A 17,498-nucleotide genomic window follows, 5' to 3' on the forward strand; every position below is an offset into this window, starting at 1 on the left:
CCAACGTAATGAGTGCTGTCGCTTGGAGCGATTCAGACTATTATGTTTTTTTATTTCGCCTAATTACATACCCAGTTAGTATTAATCAACTTCTCAAACAATATATTCAGAGCGAAATCGTAGACCATCCTGAAAAATTTCTGATCCAGCTTTCTGTTGCGCAATATGTGTTACATAAACTATCATTTTCCGAGCCTGAAAGAAAGCCCGCGAAATACGGAAAAGTGGCCCGTGGCATCGTAGAATAGGATGCGGTTATTTGGCGCCACTCGTACCATATAGCGTCCTTCGCGCTTCGCTGTGCTCTCTTTGAACCTCTTCTAGCCTGCCCAGAAAGCAGTTCGAGCGCTTTTTCGCTACCTGAGGGCAACAGACTTGAGTGCCTGACTATAGACATCCTACACCTAAGTTCTCTCTCTCTCCCTCTTTCACTCCCCATTCCCCTCCCCACGTGTAGTGTAGCAAACTGGACTCAGTCTGGTTAACCTCCCTGCCTTTCCGTCTTCCTTTCTCTCTCTCTCTCTTCTAGCCTGCTGTCGCGATTCCCCGATATACCGAATCGTTAGCTTATAAATCTGAACGGAACGTCATTTCTGGTCATCCAGCAAAAATGCGTCAGCATGTCGCCGTGTCTGAAACAGAAGACAACGCTTTGCGCATGGTGCTTCCAATGAGGGTCAGCACTCGAAGAAACATGCATCCATTCAGGCGCATAAAAATTGAAGTCGCCATCCCTGCAATACCGGCTGTTTTACAGAATGCCGTGAGATGCCAGATGGTTCACTATGCCAAGTCTGACTTTCTTCAGTGCGAAAAAGACATTGAAAATAAAGACATTGTTTTGTGCTAGATGCCTGTGCGAGTTTTCTTTTTTTTTCTCTTGTTCTTTTTTTTCTCCGATTCTACAAATATAACCCGGGGTAGCAAATGGTGTGAGGATAGTTTTCGATGCTCTTACCTCGCATACTGATATTTCTAACTGAAATTCGAATCCTTATTATTATTATTTTTAATCAGGAGAAGAAATCGGGCTTTAAGAGGTTAATACCGTTTTAACAACTACGTTATATCAACTCCGATCATTGTAAAGCGGCGGCATGCTTTTACCGGTCTAACAAAGCGAGGAAAATAAGCGAGGAAGCGCGTTCATGGCAAGAAGCAGTTGTCGCTAAAATTACCGCCAAGGGGCTCGCTAGTTGGTGTGGTACATGCAATTTGTCTATGCGCAGCGACTAAATTTTTGCACGTTACGCCATGCTATACACATTACGCGTAGACGTCTTTGTGTGTACGCAACCACCTGACATTAGTGGTGTATACTACGAGGAGCGGGCCGCTCTTTGCGGGCATTCCGAAACCACGGGTGTGTCGACATGCCACCTTTCAAGTGGCGAGCACGGGACTCTCTCCTCCTCTCTCTCCCCCTTTCGGCTTTCCAAAGGCGATAGCCGTGCGCGTGGGTGCCATGCTAATTAGCCTTGAGAGGCTCCAGAGGACGCGTGACTCATTAAAAGTTTATCGCCAGCCGCCTTCATCGAGGTGCGCGCTGTTGACTCGCGCTCCGCCGCTTTCTTTGGCGGCCTTGCCGCCTTCCATTATACTTTCCCCCTCGCCTTTTTCGATGCTCTCGCTTGTCGTAACGACTTACCCCAACCTTTCCTTCCCATGTTCAAGAATCTCCTTCTCTCTCTCTCTCTCTCTCTCATGGTAACGACTCCTTTCTTGTCCACACTCGGGTGCTGTGACTCAGTGGCTGTGGCGCTCCGCTTTTGAGCTCCAGGTCGAGAGTTCGACTCCCCGCAGCGACAGCCGCATTTGCAGGGGTGAGGGTGAAACTTAAGAGCGTCCTTGTACCGGTGTTCGGGCGCACGATAAAGAGCCCCGGGTGGTCGAAATTAATCCGCTCTGCGGCGTCTCTCGCACTCCCTAAAGTACCACGTGACGCCATGCGGTCAAAACGATGCGCCGCACACGCCGCCGCCATGACCTTGAGTGGCTCAACACTGGCAGGGTAAGACCGTCTACACGTTCTGCGCAAATACTCAAGAATCCGGACTTGGGAACGGTCGGTCATCGTAGCTCAATGGCAAAGCATTGCGGCCGTAAATGCGGATGATGAAGGTTCTGCTACCACGGGTAGTTGGTTCTTTTTTTCGCCCACTTTCACTTCCCTTCCCTTTATCATTTCCGCATGACTATTTAAAACAACAAATAGTTGCCCCTGTCCTTTTGTTCGGTACATTATCTGTTGACTTCTTATGGTTGTGACTAACGGGAATCGCCCCCCCCCCCTTTTTTTTTTATTTTCTCGTTCATCACAACCATTGAGTTGTCTTGAGACGATAAACGCCGTAATTTAGTTCTTCTATTTCCACAACCGTCATTTTCGTTTCCCCCCTTATCCGTTTTTATGAGACAAAAGGAGGGGTCGCTTCGAAGCGAAGTGATGGAGGGGCCCTTTTTGTGGTGTCACATTCTGAAGTGATGACATTATATAGTATCAGATGGCTCGGGAAGAATGAATTTTCGGCAGGCGAAACCGGTACATCTGCTGTGAACCGGAAAAAAACAACATAATATAATTACTTGTCAAGGTTGCGGGGGCTCGGAAACTTCAGCCTACACGGTACGTAATGGTAAAGCTTTTTGACTGTAATTGGTTGTGGGTCGTAACGATACTGGTATAATCTGGCAATACTGCGATGAGTTTATTTCCTTGCTGTTCCTGTAACGAACCGCAACTAATTTCACTTATGCCATGTCGGAGCTGCCACATCTAAGGGAGCGTCAAAATGTCCGTATACTAACGTTCGAATAAGGGACGCCGGGCCACTGCTTCAGACTTTAACGCAGCTCCCCCTCACCGTCCCATTCCACTTTTCCTTCTTTTTTCTCGTCGTTTATTACATAAAACATGGGCATAGTATCTAGCTGGCTTTCATACAGGATTTAGTAGCGATTTAATAGTAAACGTTTGACAGGGGTAAAAGTTGGCTGTATGAGCGGCGCACGAGAGAGAAGTCAGCGCAGCTGATGCAACTTATCGCTTTCTTGCAAATAAGCCACGCAACGGCGTTCGGTTCGATCACGGCTTGAAGTGATCGCTTTTCGACTGTCCTGAGTTTCCGGCTCATTCATGGCAGTCGCGGCTTTCTTCCGCGCTAGCTTCTATATATATATATATATATATATATATATATATATATATATATATATATATATATATATATATATATATATATTCCCTTAGTTCATATCTACAGAGCCGTCCACAGTTAGCGGCGTACCTCATCGGTATTCACTCCGAGAAAAGCCAGCACTTCCTTTATTTCCTGGGAAGAGATCAGCCGAGACGTAGCGTTAAGCAGACGTGTTAATTAACGCTCGATTAGTGCCTAGGCCTTCATGCCAAATTCCGGCTGCTGTGAGTGCCTCTGTTAAGAACACACCTATCTAGAACGACGTTTTACGACCAACAGGTATGCGCATAGCGACTTCTACCAGACGAGTGCCGCCAAGCGTAAGATTTCATCACCTAGCTGATTTCCTTTCACTTTTGCGGCTAGTTGAGTCTACTGGCGGACCATCCCATCCATATTTTGCCGCAAAGATCGAGGCAAGCATCCTACTCGATCCACCGGCCAGGGCCGCGTTTGCGTCGCAGCAGTCACACAAATGACGTCGCATACCAGCCGTCGCCGCCACAGAGCGTTTTCATGGGCCGGGTCTCGAGACTCGCAGCGCTGTGTCGTTCGTAGGCGTGTTCTGCGGGGCTCGCGCCGGCGGTCGGTTGCGACGTGGCGAGCGGAGAGCAAAACGCACGTGTGCTTGCTCTGCGGTGGAGGGGGTGGAGGAGGATCTGTGAAAAACGAAAGAACGCGAGGAGTGGGAGAGAGGCTGCGACGTCGAGGGGCTGGGGGCATGCCGCCGTGAAGGAGGCTGGGAAAATCATCGCAGCCTTGCAGACTGCGCGGCGGCAGCGGCGTTCGCGGCCGTTGCCGCCTTCGCGAGGTCTCTCCGTCAGCGCTGCCGGAGGAGGCCGAGAGCAAGAAGAGGTGTCGCTCGCATTACGTCAGCCCAGGTGCCCTCTCCCCATCCTCCCCCCCCCTCCTGTTGCCCCGGTGGCGTCGAGCGGCCATTTACCGGGCGACAAATCTCGCGTGTCGCGCGCGCCGTGTGGGACCTCTCATCTCTTCACTCGCATACATCGCCACATCGCCGTCGTTGCTCGGGCGCTTGGCGACAGCTGGTTGCGGAGGAGAGCGCGCGTGTACCTACCTTGCCGTCGAGCACGAAGCGGTTTTAGCGCTCACATCGCATGCTTCGCCCGGTACCGTTGTCGGCTCGCCGGAAGTTTTCTTGCCGGCGTTTTAACGAGCAGCAGTGAGTAGATTTACTTTATTTGGTCTGGAGGGATTCAGCGAGGATGGCTGTGTGTGGTTAGCGGGAAGGAAAGAAATAGAAAAAGAAACGTGTGTTTTTGATTGTTTGTTAGCTTGCATCGCTCGATGCGATCGGTGCTCGGGTAATCTAGGCGAAACGTGTAATACTTCCAACACCACTGCGGCGATCCTGCCTGAAATCGCAAACTTTCGCTGCTCGGATGGAAAGTTATCTCTATGCCCACCTCTTTGAACATGTTCTGTATGGATATTTTGATATAGTTGCGTTGTTTACTTGTGCGTTTGTTCCGGCGCAATATTAGAAACTCCGGAAATAAAATTAAAATCGTGGTTTCATTTCCGCAGGCCGTAACCGAATTTGGAATCGAGACCTTCGGGACAGCCATCGGAGATGCGAGGGAAAGGAGTGGGAAATTGACAGTTAGAAAAAAAAAAATGGAACAGTCATTGGACATTTGTGGTCTTGCTTTTGTATCGACACATAGGTGTCCAACTTATGGCCGCATTACAGGCATGTCTAACACGGTAAAACTGGTTATTGGGGCTACATGTAAGATCCACATTTGGACATACTGTTCCCAAGTTAGTGCCACATAGGTTCAACTTTCCAGTGGTGGCAATAAGTTAATTACTTGCCTCTGGTTATTCTGTTCTCGGCAGGTTTCTTTTTGTTTGTTTGTTTGTTTGTTTGTTTGTTTAGACATACATTTAGGTGCACAAATTGGCCACCATCACCGTGAATATGACTGCTAATACCTAACATACCATATTCTTTATTTTACAGAACGCAGCCTCGAAGACCACGAAGAGGTCCTCCAAGTGTACGCATCCTGGGGAAAGAACAAGGAGCACGGTGGGAACAATTTCTACTTCCGGCAAGACTTCAGGAAATATGAGTTCTTCAATTCTCCCCTGGTGAGTTGCATTCTCCTCGTTGCAGATATTTCAGCACTATGCATTGTGCAACACACTGCATTGTCGTTTTCATTGCATACTGCGCCGCTGATAATGTTAACAACTTTTGGCACAACATCAAGCATGGTTATCTTTTAAGACTGCTTGACATCTACTTTGGCACCCTGTGTAGTGCGTGAACAAATTCAGTCAGCTCTTTAGAATGTAACAAAAAAAAGTTTCTGCCACTCTTCTGTTAACCTTTCTTTGCACCTGTGCTGTAGATAATCAGATTCTACATTCATTATATGGTACCTGCTGTGCTCCGTTGGCCAATTTATTTTGCAGTCTAGCATTTTCCACTCTCTTCGGTGTCTACTGTCATTACCACATTTCCAGCTTTGTATGTGTTACTGTGGTTGCTGAAATAAGTAAGCATTGCTGGCAATGCTTCATCTCTGTTTTCACTTTCTTTCTGTTGCTCCCTTCCAATTCCCAGCAATTCTTCTCTCTGGACATGGTGGATCTAGGGCCTCAGCTTGACTGCCTGGCAGAGTCAACCGATCTTGCAAAATTGATAACCCTGCAGGTATGCTAGCAAACAAACCTTAGAGTAGTCATAGGGGTTTGGCAGAGCAACGGGCATGTTTTATGCAGATATTTTAAAGATAAGAGTGCCTAGAAACTGTTTAATTATTTGAAGAAATCCATGTTGAAAGACTTTCATAACGATATGGATTTCTTCACACACACACACACACACACACACACACACACACACACACACACACACACACACACACACACACACACACACACACACACACACACACACACACACACACACACACGCACGCACGCACGCACGCACGCACGCACGCAGTCGACTATCGTTGCAACGGACCCTGATAATCCGGCAAAAAACGTCCGTTTTATCCGAAGTCCGTAATTTCCGAGACGCTTCACTTCCGAAACTTTCGTCAACCTTATTGCGAAGAGTGAGTGGCGAACGTCCAAAGTAAAAAACAAACAAAAAAGTCGCACTTTCGCAATTAAGCAAGATAAGCGCAGCAGCAGCAGCGAGCGAATTGACCTCCGCTGTATCTCGCTTCAACGCGAACTAAACGTCGAAAACACAGCACATACGAGGCTACCTGCACTGGGCGCTCTTTATTCACATCGCAGATCGCTTTCAAGAAACGGCGCCCGCGCAGCCGCGCCGTTATCAGCCGCCACCGGAGTAGAACCCCCTCTTCCCCCCCCCCCTACCGATGCCACGCACGGGATTGACGGCGCGCTTCTGCCCCGCTTTCTTCCCTTCCTCGCGTGCGCGCAAGCTATCGACGCTCGCGGCGCGACGATAGCTCAGCCGACGATCGCGGCGCGCAAGCGCAAGCCGCGATCGTCGGCTGACTCTCGCAAATCTGTTGCCAGCGGGTGTCGACACGGCAAAGTCCGTTTTTATACGCCCCATTTTCACAAAAATTGCCGCCGATTTCGTCCGCTGTAGCCGATAGTCCATTGCAGCGCGGTCTGTTGAAAGCGAACTTCGTTGCATTAATAAAATAGGCAGACCAAACCAAGGTTGAAATATATGGTCTGTTATATCCTAATGTCTGTTGTACACGGGTCCCCTGTAACGAGCGTAGACTGTATATGTACATACAATCTTTCTCTCTTTCTTTTTGCATTGTTTGCTATTACTTGCTTAATTTAATAATACTGCCAGACTTTCCCTTATGTACACAAGTGCATATTTATTATTTAGTACTTATTTCATACACTGTTAATGTCAAAGCTGAGATTGAGGTATGAACGTCTCAACGAACCTAGGGAGTATTTTCACAGTTCTAACAAATCTTAATAACCCTGTAGTTTTAAGGTATATTTTGCTTCATGACTTCTCTTTTTTCTTCTTTTTTTAAGCTCAGGGTGCTGGTTACCTGACTTTTTTTCCTTTTTTCCAGAACATCCTAAGCCAAGGCGAGCGTTGTCCTGTGGTGCACAGCCTGCTGTGGTACCGGGAGCCCGGGAAACAGTCCTGGAAGCAGTCATACTTCCGAGTAGAAGACGGAGAGCTCTCCGTTCTCCCATCAGGACACAAGGTGAGCCATGACTGCTTGCTGCTGGACCATATAGACATTTAATTCGCATTCACCGCTGCTACTCAGCATTTGGAGAATGCAGTGCATCTGGTTGCCTTGTTCAGTGGAGTTGTGCCAATGGTGGCAATTAAAGTTTTATATTCAGTGATGTATGTGTCATTGTGCTAGTCCTGCAGTTTATAACTTATTGACGAAAGCATTGTGGAATAAGCTATTAGACTTCCATGTGGCCTTGTCTCTACCAAAAAATTTCTGAAGTGTGCGTGTGTGTGTGTGTCAGCTATTGCATAAAGAGACGCAAGGGCAGTGTCCTTGCTTGGCATCATGATAACATGCACCTTCCCTTGGCACTGGCTTGATTCCCACCTTACTTCCCCAGGACGAAACGTGGCAGCTGCAACACATTGCCAGCTTGAAGGACTGGAATATCTATGTGCCATACGACAAAAGCCTGAGCGGACCAACAGCGTTCCAGTTCTGTCTAAAGGTTAGCCTTCCCAACTTGCGTTATAAGGGGTCCCCAGTTGCATTTGTTGAACTCTCACATATATGCCTCATATGAAGTGGCTCCAAAGAGCAGCTTGATTTACGTTTGAGTTCTTTTGTGGAATACTAGCAGCCAGTCTCTCTTTCGTTGAACTGGGTTGCTCCATGCTGCTACCTGCTCATATATTCTTTTGCATGTCGTGCAGCCCACGAGATCCAACGGCACTGGAAGCAGCGATCTAATGTGGTTTTGCAGCAGCACAGAACAGCAGCGCCAGTGCTGGATCATTGCACTCAGACTTGCAAAGGTAACTTTATTACACTATTTTTGGAAGGCTTTTGTGAAAATTTACTATGTATCAACTTCAGCCTTATCTTCCCTACACTGTCGCATTCATTGTACTTGCGAGTTCTAGTACTGTTGCAGTGTGTTACAAATTACAGCCTGTTTAAGAGTAACCTTTTATTTTCTTGCATGATTTAGTTTGTCAATAAGACGCACTTTTCAGTTTTGCAACTTCTTTGCCTGCTCTTATTTTTATTTATAGCTCTTTCTGCATCTTTCTATAAATCTCTGCGCCAATACCTTGTCGACAGTGACAGAGTCCGAGGTGCATGCTGTTGGCAGGGCTGAGGACTCCCAAACCTCCTTTCCTTTTTCTTTTTTTCTAACCTTAAATGCACTGTCAGTTGACCAGGTGCTTGAAATGCAACTACACAAATTCATTCTGTTTACAGTTTGGGAAGAAGCTGCGTGAAAACTACAAAGAGCTACGGTCCCGCTACTCCGAGCACGCATGGGCCACAGAGCCCGACCGGGACCCCATGTCTTCTCCCTGGGTTGCAATGGACTTCACAGGAAGCAAGGGGCGAGTCATCGAGGACCCCCAGGAAGCAGAAGCTGTAGCAGCAGCTGAGGCTCACGTCTGGAAGGTAGTGCCTCCATTGTTGATCCATTCTGACATCCCAGGCTCGCAGCGGTAGGAGAGCAGTATACAGATGTCGTGCTTTTGTGTTGGAAAACATAAGCCCGATTTCGGGTTCATCAGCAGTGTTTCAATGTTTTGATGTTGCTGAACACAGTAAAAAAGTCTCAGTTTTGTCTGAAGGTCGAAGCATGAATTGCGATAGCAAATTAGTGGACAGCTATATGAAGTAAGGATAGTAGTTTTATCTTTTGTATAAACTTGTAAACATAGGCATACTAACTAAATTAACAAGCATGGTGTCACACACGCACAAGCAAACATGAACACATCTCACTCAATGACCGTGGAAACTTGCTATCAAAATGCTGGAGTGAGGAAGCGCGGCAGCAGCAGTAAGTGAATTGACCTTCATGCTGCGTCTCGCATCAACGCGAACTAAGCCGTGAAAACGCACTGCATGGGCTGACTCTATCCTCGTCAGAGACTGCTTTCAATATACAGTGGCCTGGAGCGGGTCACCCCCTGCCCCCCCTTTTTTTCTACCCTCATCCTGGAGCCTTGCGCTCGATAGAAGATGGCGCGCTTGCTCCCCGCTCTCCTCACTTGCGTGCGCAATATTGAGCTGCAATCGCCGGCTCAACCTAGCATGCTTTCACTCGAATGTACAGCATACGGCGCACAGCGCTGATTTCATCGCCCTTGAACTTTATACGGAACCTCATGACAATGCCAACGCTGGTGACAGAAATGCACCTGGAGTGTCCTTATAATTGCTATCTTAATAAAAGGCCAGGGCTGCCAGAATTAGTTCATGGTACTTAACTGCAACTCCTCTCACAGCCTGGTTGTTAAAACAGCATCATGATGTCATATGCGATTTCTCAAAGATTAGAAAAGGTTAGTTGCATTGTATTACAAGCTATCACAGACAACAGGCAACGTTTAAAGCACTCGCATATGTGAGTTTTAGTGTGTGCATATGCTTAAGACTCGCGTACATTTGAAGAGCAAACGTTGCTGGAAAAAATAATCTGATGGCCTCATTGTGAATGTGATCTGGCTCTTATTTAGGTTGAGGGAGGAAGACAAAAGTGTAGGGACTGCTAGTTAAAGCCTAGATCCCTTCTCATTAATTATGTTCCACTGAATGCAAATCAGCAAGATAAAGGTTCTGCAAACCAGTATTCATTCAGCACCTGTAGCTGTAGGTAGAATGTGGTCCTGATTGATAGGATATTTGGGAAGTTGGCATCTTCTCTGCAGCGGTGTGCTCAGTGGTGTTCATACTGCTTTGAACATCCATTATCGACGCTCCCTGTTACTGAATGGTTTTAAGAGCTGAGGCCAGATACCGTGTTCTCTTCGTCTTAACCGAGTCTTCTCTTTCTCACAATACTTGCAGAGGAAGCTGCCCTGCTGCCGGTCAGGTCAGGCTTCGCCAACAGCAATGCCACAGCCAAGCGGGCCTCCTCCCCAGTGGACAGGGTCTGCAGCCACAGCTGAGCTGGGGCTGCAGCATATGCAGCCCTGGTTCTACAGTGGCATGTCACGTGAGGAAGCCAGCCAGCTGTTGCTCAAGCACGGCACAGTCGATGGCGTTTTCCTTGTCCGGCAAAGCCTCACCAAGCCCGGCTCCTACGTGCTCTGCTATGTGTACAGAGGGAAGGTCCACCATGTGCAGATTATCTCAGTGAGTTTCACTTATACTTTCAACATGACCGCGCTATAGCCACTGCGTGCCCAATGTATAAAGCTTTTCAAACATGATAATATCACAAAATTAATTTTCTCACTGCATTTGGGCTTCTGAATTTGTACATTTACTGTGGACAATTTCTTTTTCAACACTACTTTGTGTGTGTCTGCATTTGTTGTATTTGCAGAATTGCTATCATAACAATGGATACTTGCAATTGCCTAAGACACGTCATTACTATTTGATTCTTTTCTCATCAAAGCTCATTACTGCTATTGCCTAATAGATTCTAGTGGATGTTAACCCTGCTAACGTCACTGATGTACCAGTATGTTTCCATGTTACTGCCTGCCATGTTCCTTTTAACACTCCTGTTGTTAAATGAGAATGTGAGGAGTACACCAAGAGACTGCCATTATCTGCGTCATTTTTTTTTTCATTTATGCACAACCAAAAATATTGTATTGTATTTGTATTTGTTTTATAGTATCTGAGAAACCCGACACTGAAAGGGTTAGGTACTGTTTCAGTGCAATCCTTTCAAGAAAAGAATGGCAATATTGGCAATAAAGTGACATTGTGATCTGGTTGTCTTATTATTATTTTTTTTATGTGTGGTTACCAACATCTGTTGCTGTATTCTAGATCGATCACTTTTGTGTGATGTAACGTCCAGTGTGGCATCTCGTTTCAGTGATGAGTATCCTTTCTGCTGGCTTATCTAATGAGTGTGCACTGAAAGAAATATCCCCGAAAGTAATTGACCAAGAAACTGACCATGCAATGAGCTGCAGCATAAACAGAATCAGTGTCTTAACAAATATGCTCTGTACCATGCTCTTTTGCACTCTCAGGTGGAAGAGAAGGACCAGCTGTGCTACTCACTTGACAATGGCCGCACCAAGTTCTACGACCTCCTGCAGCTGGTCGAGTTCTACCAGCTAAACCTGAGCTACCTTCCCACCAAGCTAACGCACTTCCTGGTACATCAGCCACGCCGCAAGTGCACGCCACCTTCCTCCTCACCGTCGGCACCCAGTCCCTTCAATTAACCAAGTGCCCAGTCACTAGCAAGCCCATCATATGCTTCAACCCTGCCATCTGAAACATAGATGTCCCCAGCGGACAGTGTAGTGCGTTGTTGAGGATTGGTGTGACTTACGTTTGTGTGAGCTCAACAACATTGTGCTGTGCAACGTGTTTTCTCGAGGTGGAAGAAGGCAACGGAGTGTGTCTGGAACCGCACAAGAGCAGCGGCCATTTGCACAGAACCCCCCCGACCAAGTTTATTCACGAGCGCGCCATGGGACGCTCTAACCATCGTACTTGTGTGTGCAGCAGGACAGGACAGACTTTGTGGCACATGCTTCCTCTCGTTCTGCTTTTTTTTTTCCGCAATGGTTAAGTGAGGCACCATTATTGCCTCGTCCTTGTTTTGTAGTTATTTATTTGTGTCTTTGCTGGCTGGCTGGCTGGCTTGGGTCCCTGTAGAGCCAGTTTGATGCTTCCCCTCACCTCACTTCTTGTTTGCTCATCATCTTGTTTCTGGTCATCCAGCACTGTTCTCCTCCTCCTCCATTGAAGAGTATGAGAGCGATGTCCAAAGAGTCACTGGGCTTGCACAAAGGTCTGAGGTGTCTTACACACGTTGCGCAGAAGCCATGTGAATGTCCAGCCTTGCTATTTGAGCTGTTAAGTGTACACTTAATTATGCTTCATCTTGAGCTGCGCACCTGAGAATAAGCCTGACCTGTATTTTTTTTTTCATTGGCGTGATGCCAGCCTTTATATGTTCATAATTAGTTGACACTGGAAAACCAAATGGAGCCTGAACTGCTTTCGTTGTCAGATGTGTCACAACAATTGTGTTCAGTGTAATATTCTGTGCAGTTTTTTGCATGTGTAATACTTACATGCTAAGCAGTGTACATAGTGAGAGGGCACTTAGGAACAGCACGCTGTACACGTGTCTGTAGGGTGCTCTTAATCCTTGATCCTACCTCCTACAATACATGTTGTCTCAGTACTGCATGGTGTGGTGCCCGATACTTATTTCTTGACTTTCTTATAAAATAAATGGGAACCATCGAACCGTAGCAAAAGGATTTATAATTATTTGCTTAATGGCAGTCAAAAAGTTTTTCGTTTGCATCCTAAATGGGCTGGCAGGGAAGAGTGAAACCCAAATGTAGCTGAACTTCTGTGTTAACGGATGTGCACCTGTAGATTGGTGTGCAAAACCAGTAAGACTGCTTTTGGCAGGTGCAGGGAACAATTGCTTTTCACACAGGCTGTCTCTCATTGTACTGATCATTTCGTTCTCTCAGGAACTGCTGCATGTGTGGCATTTGGCAAGAAAACCCTTATCTGGGGTCTTGTTGGAGTGACATCTGCATCTGCTGCAGGATGATGTCCATGTGTTGGTGGTGTTGAACAGAGCAGCAGTGTAATTGATGCTAGTGACTGACACGTGTTTTTTTTTTTTTTTAATTCTGTTAGGAGTACCTCCTGGTTGAGTAAATTTAAGGAACAGTTGTAGATATATTTTTTGTATGCATTGAACTGTGCTAAAGTTACGATTAAAGATGTGTTTTATTGTGCCTAAAACATTTTTTTTTAATTCTCAGGCACCTTTTGTCTAGCGTTTTCTTCAAATTGGAGATACAAATAATTAGTGAAGGTACTGCGGCATTCTTTTCACAAAATACTTTGTCCCAGAAGCCCTACCTTCTCTGCTGCAAGTGTGTGCTAAGGAGGAGTGTTCACTATGCACAAAAATGTCTACGTTGTGTAAAAGGCGATCCTCGAGCTAGCTTCCATTTGTGGTTCTTCATTTTCCTGGTGTCCTTGATGCTTCTTTGAGTGTTCCTATCATGTGCACACACACTGGCATGCAAGTTTGTACATACACATTGTAAATTTGGTGCCCATATGTCATGTTTTACTGTGAAATATTTAACTAAACTAGATGCCAGAGAACATGTATGTATGTATGTGTGCGTGTGTGTGTACTTAAGTTATGATTTCTCATAGTGCACAGATTTACTTTGGTTTGCTTACTTGTGCATTTCTGTAATCCTCGGTAAAACTCTGCTGTCTGAGTGACCCAGGAAGTGTTGGACAATACTTCCAATGCAACCTTTGTTCCTCGTGCATTTGGATTTCTCTGATGTCTGCATGCAAACGAACATGTCTGTGTACGGTTCTGCGCTCTTTTGTGTGTACTCCTGTAAAAGGCTGCGAAGACTCACATGATCAGAGATACATCCAGCTCACAAAGCATATTGTACGAATGGCAGTTGTATATACCCTCAAGGATATTGTAATTTCCTTTGAGTAATTGTTTCTGTATTCGTTTTTCGTATTGCTGTTTGTTCACTATGTTAAAAGATAAGTTATTTCAGTCTGTTTTCACTTGAGTCAGGATATTGAAGAAATGTTCCTAACGTATTGCAAAAATTCAGTCTGTTTTGCAAACCAATGCGTATCATTAGCATTTTCAGGAACTTGCTTTGGCTAATTTTGATTTTAAAAGTACTGGTATACGTTGCTGACCTTCTAAAGGTTGGAAACGAGCAGTGCATGATGTCTTCCCAACTCAAACTGAGCAAAGATGGTAGCTGCAAATGCCGGGATCTGCCTTGAACTTTGAGTGGTAGCATTCTTTCTTTTCTCATAATGGGTGGTATGCAAGGATGGTATTGTAAGACATATTGTGATTTGTGTGGAGCTGGAGCATTTTTCACTGTCCAGCACTGCCTCAGTTTTCACAGATAGACCTTGTCAGGTAGCAAGCCATTCTTGTGCACTTTTATTTATAAAGGCATTGCTTGATTGAATGATCTCACACTGCTGCCAGTCAAGCTCATTCTTTGTCATTCAAGTTGTGTGTGTAGAGAATGGAGGCAACATGTGCATAGTCACAACACTTCAAAGTATCATTTATCCTTGCTAGAATATTTGGTCATGATGAAAAATTTTTTATGAAAAGCATTTCCTTTTGCTCGACCTGGTTAGTTGTGCATAGTATTATGTTCTATCCAGTTCTGTTACTATTAACTGCTTTACTGGACATAAAGAAACTATGAAAAGTGTCAAGTCAAGAGGCCTTTCTTGTAACACTCTTGAGTACAGTTACACTCAATTGACTCATGCCCTACTGTCTCATACTGCCCACACCGCTCAAATGTGTTCCTGAATGAAAAACCACGCAAGCCCTAGTTGTAAGTGTGAAAGCATGATGCAAGCAAATATTCAAAGCATGCATCACTGCAGCCATTTCCTTTTTAATTGTTGAATGCTGTCTTGTAGCATACTATATGTTGTATGTTTGCTGGAATGTGCATAGCCCACCGTAATTTCAGTCTGCTTGAATCTGTTTGCATGAAGTGTGTTTTCACACGCGAGTTTTCGGTAACCTTTGTGGCAAAATTGTGCACACTATGTGTGTGGCATCCGCATATTGAGCAGCTCCAATAAAGACAGCAGCTTTGCTGTGGATTTTGATTAGGAACATGTTTGTAGCCATTTGACCAGGTTGATGAGAGGCACTGGCGTGGTACGTGTGCTAGTGGCCATTCAGCAAGCGTTGAGGCTGGCCTCATTTGCTGTTCTCATCTGGTGTGAGTTCTCACAGGCGCGTTTGCCACACTCTTCTTCCTCAAAAACTTCTTGACGCACATTTACTCTCAGCCTCGGTTGTCTTATGCTTCGGGTGTGCACTTTCTTTACTGCAGATGAGGCTGCTTTGTACCTTTGACTTTGCCTGGTTTCTTCTCTGCACTTACGATTCTGAATTCTAGAATTGAAAAATGTGTTCTGCTCAAACTGCATCCTGGGGGTGTATCTTGTAGCAATTCTTTCCATTTTCGATTCGTTGTGCCCTTCGTTTGCCAATTCTCAAGATGCCACAGCCCCTTTACCTCCGTGGTTGATCACTCTGTATGACGGATGATAAGTGAATAGGATCGAAAGAAAAGAATGCTTGCAAAATACAGCTCCCACATGAATTTTGTCGGTACTCACACATGCTTTGGGTAGGCAGCTTGTTGCTGGCATTTAATCCGACAGTCATCTATGAAGTGGATCATATTATTTATAGCTGAACTGAATCTTCCACTGGTGTTGTTTGGTGTTGGAGGTCCAACTGGCCCTGGTGTATTCAAAATTTTATGGCCATCCACGATGTGGTGCATATATGCCAGCTACACAAGTGGTGCGAGCATGATATACCAGGCTAGTTCTGACAAAAGTCATGCCGCTGTGCTGCTTTTCTTTTTTCATCTGCTGTAAAAGTACTTTGACTGCTGCAGCTTGACACACTCGTTCACCTGCATGCCAAATGCAAGCAGTTCAGCCTGCTTGATTTACAGCTGTTGGGAAAAACGTGTGGCTTAGGCCAGTTTGCTTGTAACTGCTGGGCCTCGCACTGTGCACTATTCACATGTGACTTTTCACTGTCTACTGTAATAAAACTCCAGCATCAGTGGCCTCTGAAAAAATAACACTTCCAAAGAAAACCTGGAGAATGAAAGCCTGAAAGTGCACAGATTTGTATGAAAAGCAGGGCAATTTCACTCACTTGACATCACAGGGTTACAAAATGTTACCAATAGCAACAAATACATCCGGCATGCTTAACTCAAAAGAAAAGTAGCTTGCCAGCAACATGGCACACTCGCAGTTTGCTGTTTTGGAGAAGAAATTACTTTTTTTTTCTATCACAATCATGCGCATCTTTTAAAGAATAATTTTTTACAGGGAATGAGCAGGTAACTACAGTATGCTGTGCTTTGCGCTGGGAGCGAATCTGCTCTCAAAGCGGTTTATCATAGACACAGGTAACTGATGTCTTTGCGAGAACAAGACAAATATGCAAGTGTTGGGAGTCATATGTTTCTCTTCCGGAATGTACCCACTGTCTCGAGTGTTTATTTATTGCGATTATCATGTGTCGTTCGTATTACGTTTTGTGTCGCTATTTGATGAAAAAATACAGTAAACCAAAAAACGAATTGTGAGTCTATGCAATAAAAAATTTGAGTATTCACAGCATTCCTGTTTGTCTAATTTCATTTTAGGGTGCTACTCATGAATGAAAAGTTGTGCAACTTAGTGACATTCTTGGTACTATTACCACATAAAGTCAATCGAAATAAAAGCTGATGAAGGTATGTTGAAAACAAACTTATTAAACAATGCAACAGTTATAAGGAGTTGAAATTGATATAATGCAAAGCTTTGTACGAATGCATAAAGAGTCGAAAACGAGTGCACGCGCACACGTGCGCGCACGCGTACACACGTTATACCGAACCTTTTGTTAAGCGGCGTTACTGACTGTTAAAGAGTACGACGAACACCTTGAACGCATCATGGTTTCAGAGGCAGCATGCGCATACGCAGCGCAATTCAAATCCATTCTATCCGCAAGAAGCGTTTACTTATTACCATGCAGCCGCGGGTGGCTAAGGCGAGCTTTCTGGTTCTTTTTTTACTTTCCCCCGCGCGGCTGGCGCTGCCGTGGAGATGAGCGGCATCTGGTGGTGGTACTCCCCTGCGCGCGCATACTCTACTGCAATTGCTGACTTGTTCGGCAAGAGAACAGCCAAGCCACGGTCACGAAACCTGACGAGATTCGCAAAGAAAAACTTCGCTTTTAAAATTATGCAACTTGATGTGTGATGTCATAGAGACTACCCGTGCAGTGACGTCACCAGGGGGAGGGAGGTGGACCGCTGCGGTCGCCACTAAGTAATTGTTTGCGGTCATAAGGAATAGTAATTATATTTCACGTTAAGCAATTCTTTGTATCGTGCACGGCATTGTTTAGTTTGTCATTTTAATACAAAATAGCTTAACTGATAACTATAGACTCAGAATTCGGAGTGTCTAGCGACACAAATTCTAGAACGCTCACAATTAAAATGTCGCATGTCAAACCCGCCGTATTGTCATTTTCTTACTTTTGCAGATGTAAATGCCG

General features: G+C 45.4%; 1 protein-coding gene across 4 annotated transcripts in view; it reads left to right on the forward strand.

Annotated features, from left to right (window-relative positions):
* The window catches only part of LOC142572297 (growth factor receptor-bound protein 14-like), a 281,008-nt gene extending 264,441 nt beyond the window's left edge, over positions 1-16,567 (forward strand). For all 4 annotated transcript variants that reach the window (XM_075681289.1, XM_075681290.1, XM_075681292.1 and 1 more), the window contains 8 exons: positions 5,188-5,318; positions 5,797-5,886; positions 7,265-7,402; positions 7,782-7,889; positions 8,095-8,196; positions 8,627-8,821; positions 10,220-10,507; positions 11,368-16,567. In XM_075681289.1, the coding sequence (XP_075537404.1) occupies positions 5,188-5,318; positions 5,797-5,886; positions 7,265-7,402; positions 7,782-7,889; positions 8,095-8,196; positions 8,627-8,821; positions 10,220-10,507; positions 11,368-11,565 (1,250 nt within the window). In that variant the 3' untranslated portion in view covers positions 11,566-16,567. The remainder of the gene's footprint in view (positions 1-5,187; positions 5,319-5,796; positions 5,887-7,264; positions 7,403-7,781; positions 7,890-8,094; positions 8,197-8,626; positions 8,822-10,219; positions 10,508-11,367) is intronic.
* Positions 16,568-17,498: the final 931 nt, after the last annotated feature.

Source organism: Dermacentor variabilis, chromosome 2 (assembly GCF_050947875.1).
Source record: "Dermacentor variabilis isolate Ectoservices chromosome 2, ASM5094787v1, whole genome shotgun sequence".
In the NCBI taxonomy this organism is placed as follows: Eukaryota; Metazoa; Arthropoda; class Arachnida; order Ixodida; family Ixodidae; genus Dermacentor; species Dermacentor variabilis.